The sequence below is a fragment of the Tursiops truncatus genome, chromosome X (assembly GCF_011762595.2).
Source record: "Tursiops truncatus isolate mTurTru1 chromosome X, mTurTru1.mat.Y, whole genome shotgun sequence".
Classification (NCBI taxonomy): Eukaryota; Metazoa; Chordata; class Mammalia; order Artiodactyla; family Delphinidae; genus Tursiops; species Tursiops truncatus.
In genome coordinates this window covers 43,281,048-43,298,351 of record NC_047055.1, presented here as the reverse complement: position 1 = coordinate 43,298,351, position 17,304 = coordinate 43,281,048, and the positions used below count along the sequence as shown (strand labels likewise).

The window sequence follows — 17,304 nt, the reverse complement described above, 5'->3', positions numbered from 1 at the left end:
CTTCATGTAGTTTGGAGTTTTATCATTAGGTGCATGTATGTTTACAATTGTTAAATCTTCTTGATGGATTGACCCTCTCATCAATATAAATGGCCCTTCTTTGTTTCTAATAACAATGCTTGTCTTGAGGCCTAATTTTTCTGATATTAGTATAACCATTCCAGGTCCCTTTTGTTTACTGTTTGCATGGTACATCTTTTCTAACTTTTTATTTACAACCCATTTGTATCTGTGATTCTGAATATCTTTTGTAGACAGTATATTTTCATGGATCATATTTTTTAAATTGATTCTGCCAATCTCTGCCTTTAAATTGTTTTATCTATTTACATTTAATGCAATCACTGATAAAGTAGAATTATTATCTGCCAGTTTGCTATTTGTTTTCTATATGTCTTATGTCTTTTTTGTTCCTCTATCCCTCCACTATTACCTTCTTTTATGTTAAATAGGTATTTACTAGTGTACCATTTTCATTCCCTTGTCATTTCTTTTACTGTATTTTAAAATGTATTTTCTTAGTGGTTACCCTGGGGATTACAATTAATAGCTTGACTTATAAAAATCAAGTTCAGGTCAATACCAACTCAATTTCAAATCTTTGCTCCTAATGTCTCCATTCCCTCCCCACTCCTTTGCATTGTTATTATACAACTCACATATTTATATATTATATATATATCAACATAGATTTATTCATATTGCTTTATGAAGTAGTCTTTTAAATCAGATAGAAGAAAAAATAGTTACAACAAAATACATTTATACTGCCTTTCATGTTTACCTGTGTAGCTGTTGTATGTATTTTAATTTTTTGTTGAGAACTGGACATTTTAGGTAACATATTATTAGCAACTCTGGATACTGATCCTCCTCCCAATGGTTGTTGTTGTTTGCTGTCATTTGTTTATTGTTTGTTGAGTTGGTGGGACTAATTCTGTGGAGTTTATTTCCTCCCATAGTGTACACCTCTGTTTTCCCAGCTCAGATCTTTCCCCCTTATTTTTATCTTTTAGCTTGTCTACCTGGGTTTTGCCCCTGGGTTAGCATAAGTCACTTATTGGTCAAAGGTTGTGCTTAAGCCCAATTAGATATTTACCTTTTGCCATTGGATATATGTGTAGCTTGGAGGCTGCTCTTACATTTCAGTGAGTTTACATATTTTGCCCCTAACTCATTCAAACTGGGACTACTAGCTCAGAAGTTCCTTCTCTGATTGCTCCTGAAAAGGCATAGCCTTGGGCATTCACACATTGTTCCAGACTGCCAAGGATGACTGTGATTTTATTTTTAATCTTGGCTTTTTAGGATTCGTCCCTGGGTCAGAGTAACTTATGGTTCATTCAGTGCTTGGTCAGAGGTTGTGTTTAAGCTCCTTGAGCCAGTAAGGCTTTTGCCTGGTGTTTATGGGTTTGTGTGTGGCTTGGGGAATCCCCTTTCAATGGAAAGAAAAAACACACTATGTAAGAGCTGTGAGTTAAGTTTTATTCAGGGTTTTCCTGAGGACTGATCCCAGGAAACAGCCTCTCAGTAGCTCTGAGAGGACAACTCCGAAGAGGTAGGGGGAGAAGTCAGTATATATATGATTTTGACTAGGGAATAAATGCAGTCAAGCATTCATCTCAGTAAAAGGTTACTGCTTGTCATGAGGAATAGGTATCTCAGTTAATGATTTTAGTGCTTTTTTATGTATGGGAAGATGTAAGAATCTGGGTTAATTGAACATTTTCCTGAGATATATCTATCTAAGGTGCTATCTAAGGGCCCTGTTTTTCCAAAGTACAAAGTGCCTCATCCTGTTTTTCATCCTGAATTCTTTTTAGGCTGTACTGTTGGTCAGCAACTGCAGTGGTTTATGACTTAATCCTTGTAGAAACAAGTAATGAGCAACATTCTTTGTTTTACACCCTTCAAGCCTGTTCCATGCCTTTCCATGAAGCCTAGCATATGCACACAGTCTTCCTGACCCTTACAATTGTGTATGATCCCAGGAGGGCTCTTATTGGTTGTCTCTTTCCCTGGTTTTCTTCAATAAACTTGTGACTCTTCTGACATTTTTCTTGTGTTAGTGCTACCAGCCTCTTCTTAATTATCTTCCACCATGATCTCCGTTGTTTTTGACAATGCCTGTAGGCATGGAATTTTCTACTACCTTTTCAAAATTAAGTCAGTTCCCTCAGGCAGAGCTGCAGAGTTCTTCATCCTTATATCCCGCCTTTTCTCCTGGGAAGAGCCTCAATCACTGCACCAGAGCTGAAGGCAGGGACCTCATTTTACCTGAGTGACACTCCTGGTCTGTGAGGTGGTGCTGGGAAGGGGTGACAGCTCCTGATCTTGGCTTTCCCCTCCTGGGATAGAAAAAATATTTGAGAAAATGATTGTTTAAAATTTTCCAGATTTGTTGAAAGTCGTAAATTTACAGATTCAAGAGACTTAATGAATCCCAAACAGGATAAATTCAAAGAAAACCATGCGTAGACACATCTTACCAAACTGCTGAAGACCAAAAGTAAAGAAAAATACCTTGAAAGTAGCTAGAAAAAAATAACACATTATCTGTAGGGGAACAACAATTTGAAAGATTGTGGTTTTCTTATCACAAACAATGAAGGCTAAAAGACATTGGAACAATATCTTTAGAGTTTGAAAGAAAATAATTGCCAACACACAATTCCATATTCAGCAAAAATATCCTTCAGGAATGGAAATGAAAATAAAGATGTTATCAGATGAAGGAAAACCAAGAGAATTTTCTGCCAGCAGAAAATGCTTTACAAGAAATGTTAAAAGATGCTCTTCAGGCTAATGGGAAATGATACCAGAGGGAAATCTAGAATTCAGGAATGAAGGAGAAGCAATAGAAATGGTAAATATCTGGGTAAATATAGAAGACTTTCTCTTCTGTTCTTTAAAACAACAACAACAACAACAGCAACATTGTATTGGTTTCCTATTGATGCTGTAACAAATTACCACAAACTCAATGGTGTAAAACAAGGCAAATTTATTATCTTATAGTTCTGGAGGTCAAAAGTCAAAAATGGGTTGACAGAGCTGTGTTCCTTCTGGATGCTGTAGTGGAGAATCTGTTTCCTTGTCTTTTCCAGCCTTTAGAGACTGCCTGCATTCGTTGGCCCATCACCCCACATCATTCTGACCTCTGATTCTATCACCACATCTTCTTTGACTCTTCTGCCTCTCTTTCCCTTTGTTAGATTAGCATCAATGTTATGGAGGTTATGCATGGGCTCAACAATATGGACTTCCACTCATCAAGGCTGATCTTTTACTAACACTGCTGAATACCCAACCTGACAACAAAATAAGATGAAGATGAATCATTCAATACAATAAGACATTATTTCCTGGGGTACTAGTCAGCCCCATGGTGGTAAGATTATTATATAGGACACCTTTTATCACAGTGAGAACAGAAATTTTTCTTCATGGAAATAACTACATATTCCAGACACACATTTGCTTTCTTTGCTTACAATGATTCTGTCAGTGCCACCGTCCGTGGACTTCCAGAATGTCTTAATTATCATCAGGGTATCCCATACAACATTGTCTCTGACCAGGGAACTCATTTAATGATAAATGAAGTACAATAATGGAGTCATATCCAAATATTCACTAGTCTTTATCACTTACTCCATCATGCAGAAGCAGCTTGCCTGATAGGAAAGTAAATGACTTACTGAAGGCTTAGTTATGAGATCACCTGTTCCGGGTTGACAGTGCTGTGCTATAAGACTACAATAGTTGCTTCAAAAACAGTGACCAAAATATAGTGCTATTTCCCTCATAGTAAGAATACACAGGTCTGGGAATGAAGGTGGAGGAGGGAGTGGTCCCTTTCACTATTATACCAATTAACCCAATAAAGACTTATTTTGTTTTGTCTCCACAACCTTGGGCTCAGCAGGTTTGGAGGTTCTATTTTTCCAAGGAATGAATGCTGCTATCAAGGAATAAAGCCATGGTTCCATTAAACTGAAAGCTGAAACTGCACCCTGGCCATTTTGGTCTCCTCATGCTATTGAATTGATAAGCAGAGACAGGGACTATTGTACTGTCTGGAGTAATTAAATCCTATCACCAAGGGGAAACAGGGTTGCTGCTATACAATGAGAACAAGGAGAAGTATGCTTGGAGCCCAGGGATAGTCACTGGGACACCACTTAATACTCGTTTGCCCAATAGTCCTGTTCAATGGGAAAGTGCAGATATCCCATAAAGACAGGACTGAAGGTTAGGATCACTACATCAGGGAAAGAACTCTGACCACCTAAAGGGAGTATGAAGTGAACAGTGGAAGAATGAAGTTATGATTATTGATTTTGGCCTCATGAACAGCTACAGAGGGGAAAGGTAGCAGCTAGATGTATCTTTGTAATTTACTATTTTCCCCTTCTTTTCTCTAATATATGAAAAATACTGGAGATCGTTGTAATAAATTAGGTTTCAGGTGGAGAATATGAATTAGCATTACTCCATGACAGTACATTGGCTGAAGGGATTTTTGTCCCTGCCTCCCTGTTGGAGATGAGAGTTTCTTCATTGGAATAAAGGACAAGAATGGATGCTGAGTGATAAGAGTATAACCAAGTAGGACCCTATGGGGTCTTCCCAGGGCAGATATCCCCCATGTCCTCTGCCTGCCTCTTGTTTGTAGAAAACCTTTAGCCTCCTAGGCCTTCCCCAAGTTCCAAAGAATAAACTTAATCAGAAAAGTGAGAAAATGCAGAAACAAAGGAAAATGGTCAAGCAAGACAAAATAATAGTAGTTTAGCCATTAAACAAAGTCAAGGACCTTTAGTTCTTTCTCAAGGGCTGTAGATAATATTCTGAGCCATATTCTTTGAGCTATTTTGCAGATACTGAACCCCCACCCCCAGGTGGAAGAAGTTAATTTTGACCACAAGTACATAGATCCCAGACCAGCTGATGATGTTGACTTCTGATTACCTCACCACCAACAAATCAGAAGAATGTCCATGAGCTGATCATACACCCCACAACCATCTCCCTGACCCTGTCTTAAAAAAACCTTTCCATAAAAGCCATTGGGGAATTTGGGGTCTTTTGAGCTTTAGCTGCCTGTACTGTTTGCTTTGTGTCCTGCAGTAATAAATGCTGCACTTTCCTTCACCACAACCCAGTGGCAGTAGATTGGCTTTACTGCATGAGGGCAAGCTGACACAAGTTTGATTTGGTAAAAATTTTGGAGACTCAGATGGGATGGCAGTCCCAAGTGGGCATCTCGCCCAGGGCATATTGGCCCCTGGCTGGTGGTGGTTCTTGGATCGGTGGTGGTTACTGGTAGTGATGGGCCAAGACTTCATCTCCTGCCATAAGGTACCTTCTTTATAGCTATAGCTCTCACTAGGCTCCATTTTTTTTAAAAAAGCTCTTGCCATTTTAGGCCCAGGGTAACAGCTTCCTGCTATTGCTAGTCTCTGGGTACCTCAAAATCCCTAATTTGGTCTCTTAACCTTGCATATATCTCTTTGAGTAGTCCCTACATTCGAGTTTCTTGAACCAGCTCAGTTGGATTCTTTTTCCTGTTGGGAATCTGTATGATAAAATGTGCTGATGTAAGGCCTAGATCTATTGCAGCTATTTTGGTTCCATCAGAGTGGCCAGCTCAAGAATGAAGCTTATATGTAAGGAAGGACATAGCAGAGAGACTATTAATCAAATTGTACTTGAGGGACTTCCCTGGAGGCGCAGTGGTTAAGAATCCACCTGCCAATGCGGGGGACATGGGTTCGTTCCCTGGTCTGGGAAGATCCCACATGCCGCAGAGCAACTAAGCCTGTGTGCCACAACTACTGAAGCCCACGCACCTAGAGCCCGTGCTCCACAACAAGAGAAGTCACTGCAATGAGAAGCCCACACACCACTACGAAGAGTATCCCGTGCTCGCTGCAACTAGAGAAAGCCCGTGTGCAGCAACGAAGACTCAACGCAGCCATAAATAAATAAATAAAAATTTAAAAAATTGTACTTGAAGCCATATATCTTCTGAATACAATTTATTGGAGTAAGAACAGGTAGACACTTCTTTAATATGATAAAAAATATACATAAGTTTCTAACAAGAAGTCCTTCATGCTTGAGGAATAAACAATAGAAGCATTCCCATAAAAATCAAGAAGACAAGGATGTTAGCTTTCACACAATTATTTAACATTGTTCTGGAAATACTAGTTAATACAATCATCCAAAAGAAAGAAATGTGATATTAATATTGGATAGGAGGTGAGATTATCATTACTGCAAATGAAACAAATCTGAGAAAATCAACCTTTTGAAACTTTAGGAACTCCATAAAGAGGCTGGTTATAAAATCAATATGCAAAAAACAATCACTTTCATATATAAAAATAATAAAAAATATAAGATGATTCCATTTCTAATAATCATGAGAAAAGGTAAGCTACTTAAGAAGAAACTTTAGGGCTTCCCTGGTGGCGCAATGGTTGAGAGTCCGCCTGCCGATGCAGGGGACACGGGTTCGTCTCCCAGTCTGGGAAGATCCCACATGCCGTGGAGCGGCTGGTCCCGTGAGCCATGGCCACTGAGCCTGCACGTCCGGAGCCTGTGCTCTGCAATGGGAGAGGCCACAACAGTGAGAGGCCCGCGTACGGCAAAAAGAAACTTTAAAAATACGCAAGATATATTCATTCATTCAACAAGTATTTATTGATAACCTACAGTGTGCCAAGCAATGTTCTAGGAGTTATCTATATATTTATAAATTTATTTATTTATTTATGACTGCGTTGGGTCTTCATTGCTGCACGCGGGCTTTCTCTAGTTGTGGCAAGCAGGGGCTACCCTTCGTTGCAGTGCGCGAGCTCCTCATTGCGGTGACTTCTCTCGTTCTGGAGCATGGGCTCTAGGCATCTGGGCTTCAGTAGTTGTGGCACGTGGGCCCAGTAGTTGTGGCTCACGGGTTCTAGAGCTCAGGCTCAGTAGCTGTGACACACAGGCTTAGTTGCTCTGCAGCATGTGGGATCTTCCCGGATCAGGGCTCAGACCTGTGTCCCCTGCATTGGCAGGCGGATTCTTAACCACTGCGCCACCAGGGAAGCCCAGTTATATTTTTTAACGTATAAATTCTGCTGGAAAAATAAATGAAGACAAATAACTAGAGAAACTGGGTTCTTGGGTAGAAAAATATTCTTTTTTCCCCAGCTTTACTAAGATATAATTGACATATAATATTGCGTAAGTTTAAGGGGTACAGTGTGCTGATTTGATACACGTATATATAGCAAAATGAGTATCACAATAAGGTTAGTTAACACATCTACCATAATTACCATTTTTTTATAATTTATGGTGAGAACATTTAAGATCTACTCTCTTAGCAACTTTCAAGTATACACTACAGTACTGTTAACTATAGTCACCATGCCCTTCGTTAGATCCCCAGAACTTATTCATCTTATAACTGGAAGTTTGTACCCTTTGACCAACAGTTTCCCATTTCCCCTTCCCTGCAGCCCTTGGCACCCACCATTCTACTCTATGTTTTCATGGCTTTTTTAGATTCTACATATAGTTCCATCCATGTTGTCGCAAATGGCAGAATTCCCTTCTTTTCTATGGCTGAATAATATTCCACTATACATATAAAAAGTAAGCTTAAGAATAACAAAAAATTTGCAAGATATACTCATTCATTCAACAACTATTTATTGATAACCTACAGGGTACCATATGTACATGATGCTTGTTTTTAATCCATTCATTCATTGATGGACACATTGGTTATTTCCATGTCTCGGCTATTGTGATCAATGCTGCAATGAACATGGGGGTGCAGATATCTCTTCGAGAGTGATTTCATTTTCTTTGGATATGTACACAGAGTGAGATTGCTGGATCGTACAGTAGTTCTATTTTTATTTTTTTGTGGAAACTCCATACTGTTTTCTGTAGTGGCTGCGCCAAGTTACATTCCCACCAACAGGATTTCCTTTTCTCCACATCTGCACCAGCACTTGTTATCTCTTATCTTTTTGATAATAACCATTCTAACTGGTGTGAAGTGGTAACATATTCTTATAAAAATTCCAATTAGCCCTCAGTTAACCTTAGAATTAACTTCATCCAAATTGAAACAAAAACAGGATTTTAAAGGGAATTTAACAAAACAATTCATTTTATCTGTAAATAAACAAATGTGAGTGGACAGGCAAATTATGAAAAAGAAGAATAATTAGAGAGGCCTTATCCTCCAGATATTAAAACATATTATAAAGATACTGTAATTAAAACAGTTAGGGACATAAAAAGAAAAAAATAACAGATTAAAGGAACATAGAGAATGAAAAAGTAGATCCAAATATATGTGGATATTTAGCTCATGATAAAGGTGCCATTTAAAATCAGGAGCTAGAAAGGTATTATTTGATAACGGGTATCAGGAAAATTTGCTAACTATTTGGAAAATATTAATTCCATATGCTTAATAAAGCTGGAAAAAATATATTCATAATAACACTGAGATGTCATTTGCTTTTTTCACTGTGTTGACATTTATACAAATGGTGCAAAAGCAAGGGTGGATAAAATTTCTGGCTTACTGATAATAGAAGCAACGCAACAAAAAAAATTCTATATGGACCAAAATTTAAATATCAAAAAACACACATAAAATTAGAAAAACATACAGGCCATCCTAAGCAGGACACAAACCCCAAAAAATGTAAAGAAAGAATTGATACAGTTTGTATCATAAAGATTTTTAAAATTCTATATAGCCGAAGTCCAAAGAAAATTATAAACTGGGAAAATATTTATAATACTTATGACAATCTAAGAGCTCACTTCCTTAATTTACAGAAAGTTCTCATATATTAATAAGAAAAAGATGAAAAACCTAGTGGAAAAACTGGGAAAGGCAGTTCATAGAAACAGGAATACAAATGGTTAAACCTATGGGAAGATGCTTAATCTCACTTATAATTTAAAAAATCAAAAAATTTTGGAGCACAACATGGAAAATATATATCAAAATTTAAGAGGTGAGAATTGGCAGCATGGATAAAATTTAAAATGAACTTCCACTTTGACCCAGTGATTTCTCTTCTAGGAATTTATCCTAAGGAAATAATGCCACAATTGTCAAATATATATGTAAACAAAGGTCTCCACTGTAACATTTTGGTAATAGACAAAGTTTGGGAAGAGGATAAATATCAACCAGTAATATATTGGTTGAATTTTGATAACTCCACACTAGAGAATATTATTGTAGCTGATAAAATGATGTACATGTTATATTAGGTGAAAAAGTAGTTTGCAGAATAGTTTGCATAGTATGATTCCAAGTTATTTTTAAAAGATATGCATGTGCACACATTCACATATATCTACATAATTTTTTTGTTGATATATAGGAAACAACAAAAAAACCCTGAAAGAGTCAATTGAAAAGTTAGCAGCGGTTTTCACAGGATTTATCCTAGGATTGAGGTAGATGGTTCATCAAGGTGGAGAATTTGAGACATTTTTATTTTCTTCTTCTCTTCTCCTAGTTAGCACCTGCTTCCCTTAATCTCAGTTCAAAGTTTCACTCCTCTCCCCATCAAGGAAGCCTTCCCTGATCCCCAGACTCTGCCACTTCTTTTACTATATTAACAGTGTTCCTTTCCTTCAAAGTATTTTTCTCACTTTGTATGTATATGTGATTATTTCATTAAGGTCTTGCTTTCACTATGAGAGCAGAATTAGTGTCTGTTTTTGCTCATCAACATATTCACAATAAGCACAGCACTTGTGGCAATGCTCCCTCTTTCTCTCCCCCTCCCAATATTTTGATGTAGACAGTTACATTTTCTCAGTCTTACATAAAGGGTTATGAGAGTGCAGGTTTTAAACATCTCTCCCCATCACAAAAACACAGATGAAGAAAAGCACAGCAGAAACAAATAGCTAACATTACACTAAATGGTGAAATATTAGGGGCATTCTCATTTACTTCAAGAACAAGATAAGGAGGCTCTCAAATCACCATTATTATTCAACATAGTTCTGGAGGTTCTGGTTGATGTAGTACATCCAGAAAATGAAAGAATAAGAGATAATAATGATTGGAAAAGACAAAATTTTAAAAATCATCATTTTCAAATGATTATGTATGCATACCTAGAAAAACCAGTTATCAACTGAAAAACTACAGGCATACATCAGAGATATTGCGGGTTCAATTCCAGACTACCACAATAAAGCCAGTATCGCAATAAAGTGAGTCACACATTTTTTTGGCTTCCCAGTGCATAGGAAAGTTTTGTTTACACTACACAGTGGTCTATTAAGTGTGCAAAGCATTATGTCTTTAAAAATGTATATACGTTAATTTAAAAATATGTTACTGCTAAAAAATGCTAACCATCATTTGAGCCTTCAATGAGTTGTAATGTTTTTGCAATAGTAACATCAAAGATCACTGATCACAGATCAGTGTAACAGATATAATAATAATGGAAAGGTTTGAAATATTGCGAGAATTACCAAACTGTGACATAGAGACGTGAAGTGAGCACATGCTGTTGGAAAAATGGCACTGATAGACTTGCTTGACACAGGGTTGCCACAAACCTTCAATTAGTAAAAAAATCAATGTCTGTGAATCACAATAAAGCAAAGTGCAATAAAATTAGTTATGCCTCTATTAGAAATATTAAGAAAGGTCACTAAAAGTAAATATATCAGAATTATTTGTTTCGGCAATAACCTGGTAGAAAATATAATCATAAAAGGAATGTCATCCCCCAAAGCAACAAAACCATAAAACATCTAGGAATAAACTTAACAAATAATGAGTATGACCTATCTGAAGAAACATAAAATTTATTGAAGATCATAAAAGTTGACATGGATAGAAAGACACAATTTTTAAAGATACCAGTTCTCAAATTAAAGTGCAGATTCTTTGCACTTTATGTCACTCAGTGTGAACCTTTTTGTTCTGTATATAGTTGTTCTGTATATTGTTGTTCAACACATATACATACATAGACTCTGTATTTGCATGAAGAAAGGTGGAAATTGTTATCAGTGGTTGGTGGTGGAACAGGCATTGCAGGGAACTTTCACATTCTACTTTATACATTTCTGTGTTGTTTGCACATTTTTAAAAAAATAGTGTGTATAATGTGTGTGAGAGAGAGACAGAGATTGATTTCTACTAAGAGGATGTATCTTTTTTTTCAAAGTGAGTTATTTTTAGTTTTTTTTTAAGTCTTAGTTGCCTGTGAGAATGTGATGAGAGCTATGACCCCTCTTCCCACTAAGATGGACATATGCGTGCACATGACTTTGATACAATTTTAGGTAGAACAAAGAGGTGGCCAGTTGAGAATTCCTACTCTAGGTTAATCAGTATGGTTAGTGGGGAGAGTCCTTCAGGCCCAGGCATACATTTGGCTGAGGGAGCACCAAGGTGGGTGTGGGCTGCGGGCAATGACCCTGCAGCAGGGCTGGGTTCTCCCTGGGTGCCCTGAGGTAAGGAGGCCAGGGGTGGGAGGCCAGCAGGCTGCCCCTCTCAGGCCAGGTGGTAGCAGCACATGGCATCAGGAACAAGGTTAACTGGGCCACCATTAATCAGGGCAGAGCAGGACAGGCAGGCCTGGGTGCTTCCCCCAGCAATTGCTTTTCTAGGCTTCATGGAAACTTGCAGCTACAGGAGTAGGTGGGAACAGCAGTCTCTTCTCTGCATCCCTGAGTTACCTCTGTGGGAATATGAGGGAGGGAGGGAGGAAAGAAGTCAAAGGTGTTTACTCAGTTTTGTCACCTGAGTAAAGGTGGCATTTACCACTTTGGTCACCATGTATATTTTTAGAGTGTGCAAAAAGAGTCAGGTTCTATAACGCAGGGGATGAGAAGCTCTGGAATATAGGAGAGATGGGAGGGCATCACCTTCCACCCTTTCTTCTTGACAAGGCCGGGAAGATCGGATGATTTCTGCATCCCTCACACCCTCAGCTTCCTCAGCTTTAGTAGACTAAAAGCTAATCTGGAGCAGGTGTTCAGAACAGCCATCAAATCACAAGAGGTTCACACAGCAGTCAGCCAAGACTTTGCGACATTGAATGCATGTCTTTCTTTAATCAAACAATACAAGATTTTAATGTTTTTGTTTTATCAAATTGTAAGTTGATCCAAAATTAGAAAAAGTAATAGATCATTTATGTAAAATGGCAAAGATTAGACAACTAGTCATCTTTGTGGACTAATTCATAGACCATGTGAAAAATAACAGTTTTCCATTTTAAAACAGGTTACTACGTTTTGAAAGCTTCTTTTTGACTGTAACCAGTGGAAACATTTTCCTTGTGTTATAAATAAATATAGTAAAATTAGCGAGGCCTTTTGGGTTTTCCCCTCCGACTTAAATTCTTCTCCAATCAAACGAAGATAGCATCATTTTATTTTCTCAATATAAGAGCAATGCATTACTGATTTTTAAAAAATGAACAGAAAAGTTTAAGAAAGTAAGACATTCCCACTACCCATATCCTTTTCTGAGATCTTGAATCCCATTTCATATAGGGGTGCAGGGGAAACGCTGAGCATTGAGGCTGCGTTGTGTGGGGTGGGGGGCGTGAAGGGAGAGGTGGGTGGACAGGGAGTAGAGGAGAGAAAAATTATTCCTCAAAGAGGAAGAAAAGACCAATGGACATGGGAGCAGATGTAGTTTCTCTCTGCTAACCAAAGAAAGGCAAATGCCAACCACAAGATAAGCTACTTCTGGTTTCTGGGATTGGCAGAGGAAAATGAGTGGCAGGACCTGCTGTGAAGGGAAAGGAAACGGGTGGGCCGGCTCCTGCCGCACTGCTGGTGGGAGTGGTAATTGGGGTTCTGAGCTCACGAGTGACGTGGCTCTCACGTGAGCAGGAGCCGACGTGTGCAGACGTCCTTCTAATCCAGGTCTTTCGTTTGGTCCGGTTGCCATCTCCCTATTACCTCGAGGGCTGGCGGGCCTGTGGCCAGGAGAGGAGGAGGAGGAGGTAACTTCCCTGATCCCAGCCAGTCTATGTGTGGATGGGTGCTTGCCCGGGGGATTCCTGCGGTGCGGGTAGAGGAGGGTGGAGACTAAAGAAGGACGAGGCTCGCTTTCTCCACACCCTTGCACTATCCCCGGCCCTTTCAAGAACAAGAATGGTGGACCCTGGGGGCCAGATTACAGGGGAGACCCCAGACCAGGAGGGGGGAAACCTGAAACCTTTGGCATCCAGGGCCTTGAATCGGGAAGGCCCGATGTTAAGGTTCTTGTCCTGTGTGCTGGTCCATCTAGCAAGCCAGTATCTTGGGGCTAGGCGTCTGTCTTGTCATTCCCCGTGTCTTTCAGTAGGGCGCTGTACCACTCGGAGCAAAGGAATAAAGAATCTGCCCCGAACCTCTGCAAGTCAGTGTAAAGGTGGGATTGCCCCGCGGTCCCCAGAAGGGCGGGGATGGCTGGGGTCCTCCTCCTAACTCGGGCGCATTACTGACTCCGCAGTCACCTCCCTGCTCTTTTATATAGGAAATAGGAGATGACAGCGTGTACAGGAAACATAGTTGTCGTTGGGGCTATGACTGCGTCGTGCAGGGGAATCAAAGAGATCTTTGGGTTTTCTTTTGCTCCTCCGGTTTTTCTCACTCCCTCGCCCCGCCTCCCCTCTTTCCAGTTGTTCGAAAGGGGTGTGGTTTTTCCTGGGAAAATGGCCGACCGCTGGGGCAGGGGCTGGGGCTGGGGCTGGGACTGGGGGCGGGGGGAGGGGGTGGATGGACGCCCTTGCTGGAAGAGGGCTGCTGTTAGCGGAGTCCTGAGAAGTGGGGATAGGGTGAGAGACCAAAAGGTGAAATCCGTTTGACAACCAGGACCTTGGATTCGGAAAGGCTGGTATTGGGACTGTCTGAAGTGCTGTTCTGTCTGCCTAGCAGTCTGTCTCTGCCCTGTCGCCTGTCTGTGTCTTTGGATCTTGCGGCTGAAGGCCAATCCAACTCTAGGAGCAGGAAGAAGAGGAAAATTGTCCAGAAACAAGTATGTCAGAGTGAGAGTGGTGGCACTATTTAGGGATCCCTGGGCTGGAGAATGGTGAAGACTGCAAACTCCAGTGGGCCTGTGGACCTCCCCCACATACCCCTCCTCCTCTCCTCTCTGGACCATTTCGGAGCTTGCAAAAGAAAGTGCTCTGCACGGAAAGAAGTGGCTGGGAGGACGAAGGTGTCACGAGAGTCCTGGGGTGGGGGTGGGGAGGACCTTTCTCCAAATTACTCTTTGGTACCAGAGTTGTCAGTCCTTAGGTTAGGTGGAGGCGGAAACCGAGATGAGGGAGGAAGGAAATTGCTCCCGAGCCGTGGATATAATGGGTGGGGGTAGGAGTATCCTGGTACCTCTGGGTTGGTGGGGGTGGCGGAGGCAAGGGCGGAGTTCGAGACTTCTGTGCATTTTACGCCTGTCTGGCTTCTAGACACTCTCCCTCCACCACCATCCATTTTGTTACAGGGAAGGAGTTGTGGCACTCACCTTCGAAGGCAGTGACTTTCGGGGCTGGGGGCTGGGTGGAGGATTGGAGGAGATCGAAGGAACGGGGGGGCGGGGGCGGCTCATAATGAACTTAAAAGCCGCAGCTCAGTGAGGAGAGCGGGGGAACCGAACGTGGGAAATATTGGGCTCCGCGGGACTAGGGCCAGTGATTCCGCAGAGGAACGTGTGTCCTGTCCCGGATGAGGTTCATCTGTCTGTCCCAGGAGCTCTCAGCACCACTCCCCCCACCGCTTTGTATGCAGGTTTGCAGGACTCAGTGTACTTCCAGGCAAGAAATAGAAGGAAGAAACTGCCTGGACCCCTGAGGGTGTATGTGGGGCTGCCACTGCCCCCAGGACATCTGGAGGGACAGGGGAGGTAGGGAACTGATTAGCTATCTTAAATTTAACATACTGGGGTGGGGTGGTTGAACATGAGGTTGGAGAATCTGGAGGTGGGGAAAATTTTCAAAATTACCTTCCTGATTTAAAAAAGGGATCAGTGATCTACCCTTGAGTCCCTGCCATGTCCCCATTTGTTTTGTCTCTTTGTAGGTCTGTAGTTCAGTCTGTCTGCATGCAAAGGCACAGAAGGAGGAGACTGAAGCCTCAAATCTTTCTTTCATTCTTAGGTCCCCCAGTATCTGTAGCTGCAGCAGAGCCTGCTGGCTGTAGCTGAAGACTCCACAGCCCCCTCCCCCTGACCCCTGACTTGGGAGCACTCTTCTGGCCAGAGCAAACCCTCCAGACACTCGTGGCAGCATGGGCCGAACTCGGGAAGCTGGCTGCTTGGCCGCTGGTGTAGTGATCGGCGCTGGCGCCTGCTACTGCGTATACAGACTGACCTGGGGAAGAGATGAGAGCGAGAAAATCTGGGACGACCACGATGATGATGATGAGGAGGAATCCAGCGATATTGCAGAGACTGGGAAAGGAGCTAAGGCTAATGCTGGGGCAGGGGCTGGAGCCAGACTTCAGGGTGACTCAAAGGCCAAGGCTGAGGTGTCCGTGGAACTCAGGAGTGGATCTAATGTAAAGGCAGAGGCCCACTTGAAGGCCCAGAGTGGAGGTGGCCTAGAGGCCAAGGCCAAGGCCCTTTTCAGCACCCTGAAGGAACAGGCAAGTGCAAAGGCGGGCAAAGGGGCCAGGTTGGGTACCATCTCCGGAACCAGGATCCTTACACCTGGTTTACCCTGCCCAGGAGTCAGGGGTGGAGGCTGCCACCCTGTGAGGAATGGAGCTAGGACTGGGGGCAGGACTAGTGGCAAGTCCAAGGGAAGGACCAGAGGTAAGAGCGCCAGGACTCCAGCTACATCATGGCCTGTTCGAAGGGGCAAGTTCAACTTTCCCTATAAAATTGATGATATTCTGGGTGCTACTGACCTTCAAAAGGTCCTTAACATCCTAGAAAGAACTAGTGATCCTTTTATTCAGGAAGTAGCCTTGGTCACTCTGGGTAACAATGCAGCATATTCATTTAACCAAAATGCCATTCGTGAATTGGGTGGTCTCCCAATTATTGCAAAACTGATAAAAACGAAAGATCCCATTATTAGGGAAAAGGCGTACAATGCCCTTAATAACTTAAGTGTGAACGCGGAAAATCAGGGCAAGATTAAGACATATATCAGTCAAGTGTGTGATGACACCATGATCTGTCGTTTGGACTCAGCTGTGCAGATGGCTGGTCTAAGGCTGTTAACCAACATGACTGTGACAAATCACTACCAACATTTGCTTTCCTATTCTTTTCCAGACTTTTTTGCTTTGTTATTCCTGGGAAATTACTTCACCAAGATTCAGATTATGAAACTAATCATAAACTTTACTGAAAATCCAGCCATGACAAGAGAGCTGGTCAGTTGTAAAGTACCATCAGAATTGATTTCCCTCTTTAATAAAGAATGGGACAGAGAGATTCTTCTTAATATCCTTACCCTATTTGAGAATATAAATGACAACATAAAAAATGAAGGGCTTGCCTCATCCAGGAAAGAATTTAGCAGAAGTTCACTTTTTTTCTTATTCAAAGAATCTGGAGTGTGTGTTAAGAAAATCAAAGCATTAGCAAATCACAGTGATCTGGTCGTGAAAGTAAAAGTCCTCAAAGTATTGACCAAACTTTAACTGGGGGTCTGTCCCAAACAATACTGAGGTAATTTTTTTAGTTTGCACTTGGGAACAATGCATTTTGTAAATTCTTTGCTTTTCACTGTGCTTATATGTCAAAGAGATCCTTTCAGCTGCTATTTTGGAATAATGAATATCACATATCAACAGTGATGCTGGTTGTGATGGTTGGTTTTAGGCTAGACCATTTTAAGGATGTCAGATGACTACTAGAGCTTGTACAAAGAAAGCATTTATTGATTCCATCTTGCTACCTAGATTGAGATATTTTTACTCTTTCCTCTACTTAAACTGACAGCGAACTAATCACGAATAAGCTATACTTTTGTATTGGTTTACATTTGTTAATCTTGTGTTTCATCAATAAAGTTGTGTTTTAACCAGCAAAAAAAAAATTATCATGTTCTTGAGTTTATGATATATTTGGAGAGGCAAGATGTATGGAAACAAAAAGATACTAACAAAACTGAGAACCTCTAATCATGGCCATCTGTTTCCTATTTCTGCAGGCAACAGTGCTCTCCTCCGGATACTTAAGTAGAACTGGGCATGAAGGATGGGATAAAAACAGGGCGGAAGGGCATTGGAGGAAGGAGGAGTGATGGGAAGAAAGGCATGGAGGTGGGAATTTTTCTCCACAGA

At 41.1% G+C, this 17,304-nt stretch overlaps 1 protein-coding gene across 20 annotated transcripts; it reads left to right on the top strand.

Annotated features, from left to right (window-relative positions):
• The first annotated feature begins 12,891 nt into the window (after window positions 1-12,891).
• ARMCX1 (armadillo repeat containing X-linked 1) lies at window positions 12,892-17,057 on the top strand. Of its 20 annotated transcripts, none has more exons than XM_019932268.3 (5): window positions 12,893-13,031; window positions 13,373-13,429; window positions 13,948-14,047; window positions 14,797-14,911; window positions 15,165-17,057. In XM_019932268.3, exon 5 carries the CDS (start codon window positions 15,295-15,297, stop codon window positions 16,657-16,659), a length of 1,365 nt encoding a protein of 454 aa, XP_019787827.1. In that variant the 5' UTR covers window positions 12,893-13,031; window positions 13,373-13,429; window positions 13,948-14,047; window positions 14,797-14,911; window positions 15,165-15,294; the 3' UTR covers window positions 16,660-17,057. The 20 variants fall into 20 exon arrangements, 19 of the variants coding, with proteins under 19 accessions (XP_019787827.1, XP_019787819.1, XP_019787822.1 ...); XM_019932260.3 differs by having other exon boundaries at window positions 13,885-14,047; XM_019932263.3 differs by having other exon boundaries at window positions 13,373-13,441.
• The last annotated feature ends 247 nt before the right edge of the window (window positions 17,058-17,304 follow it).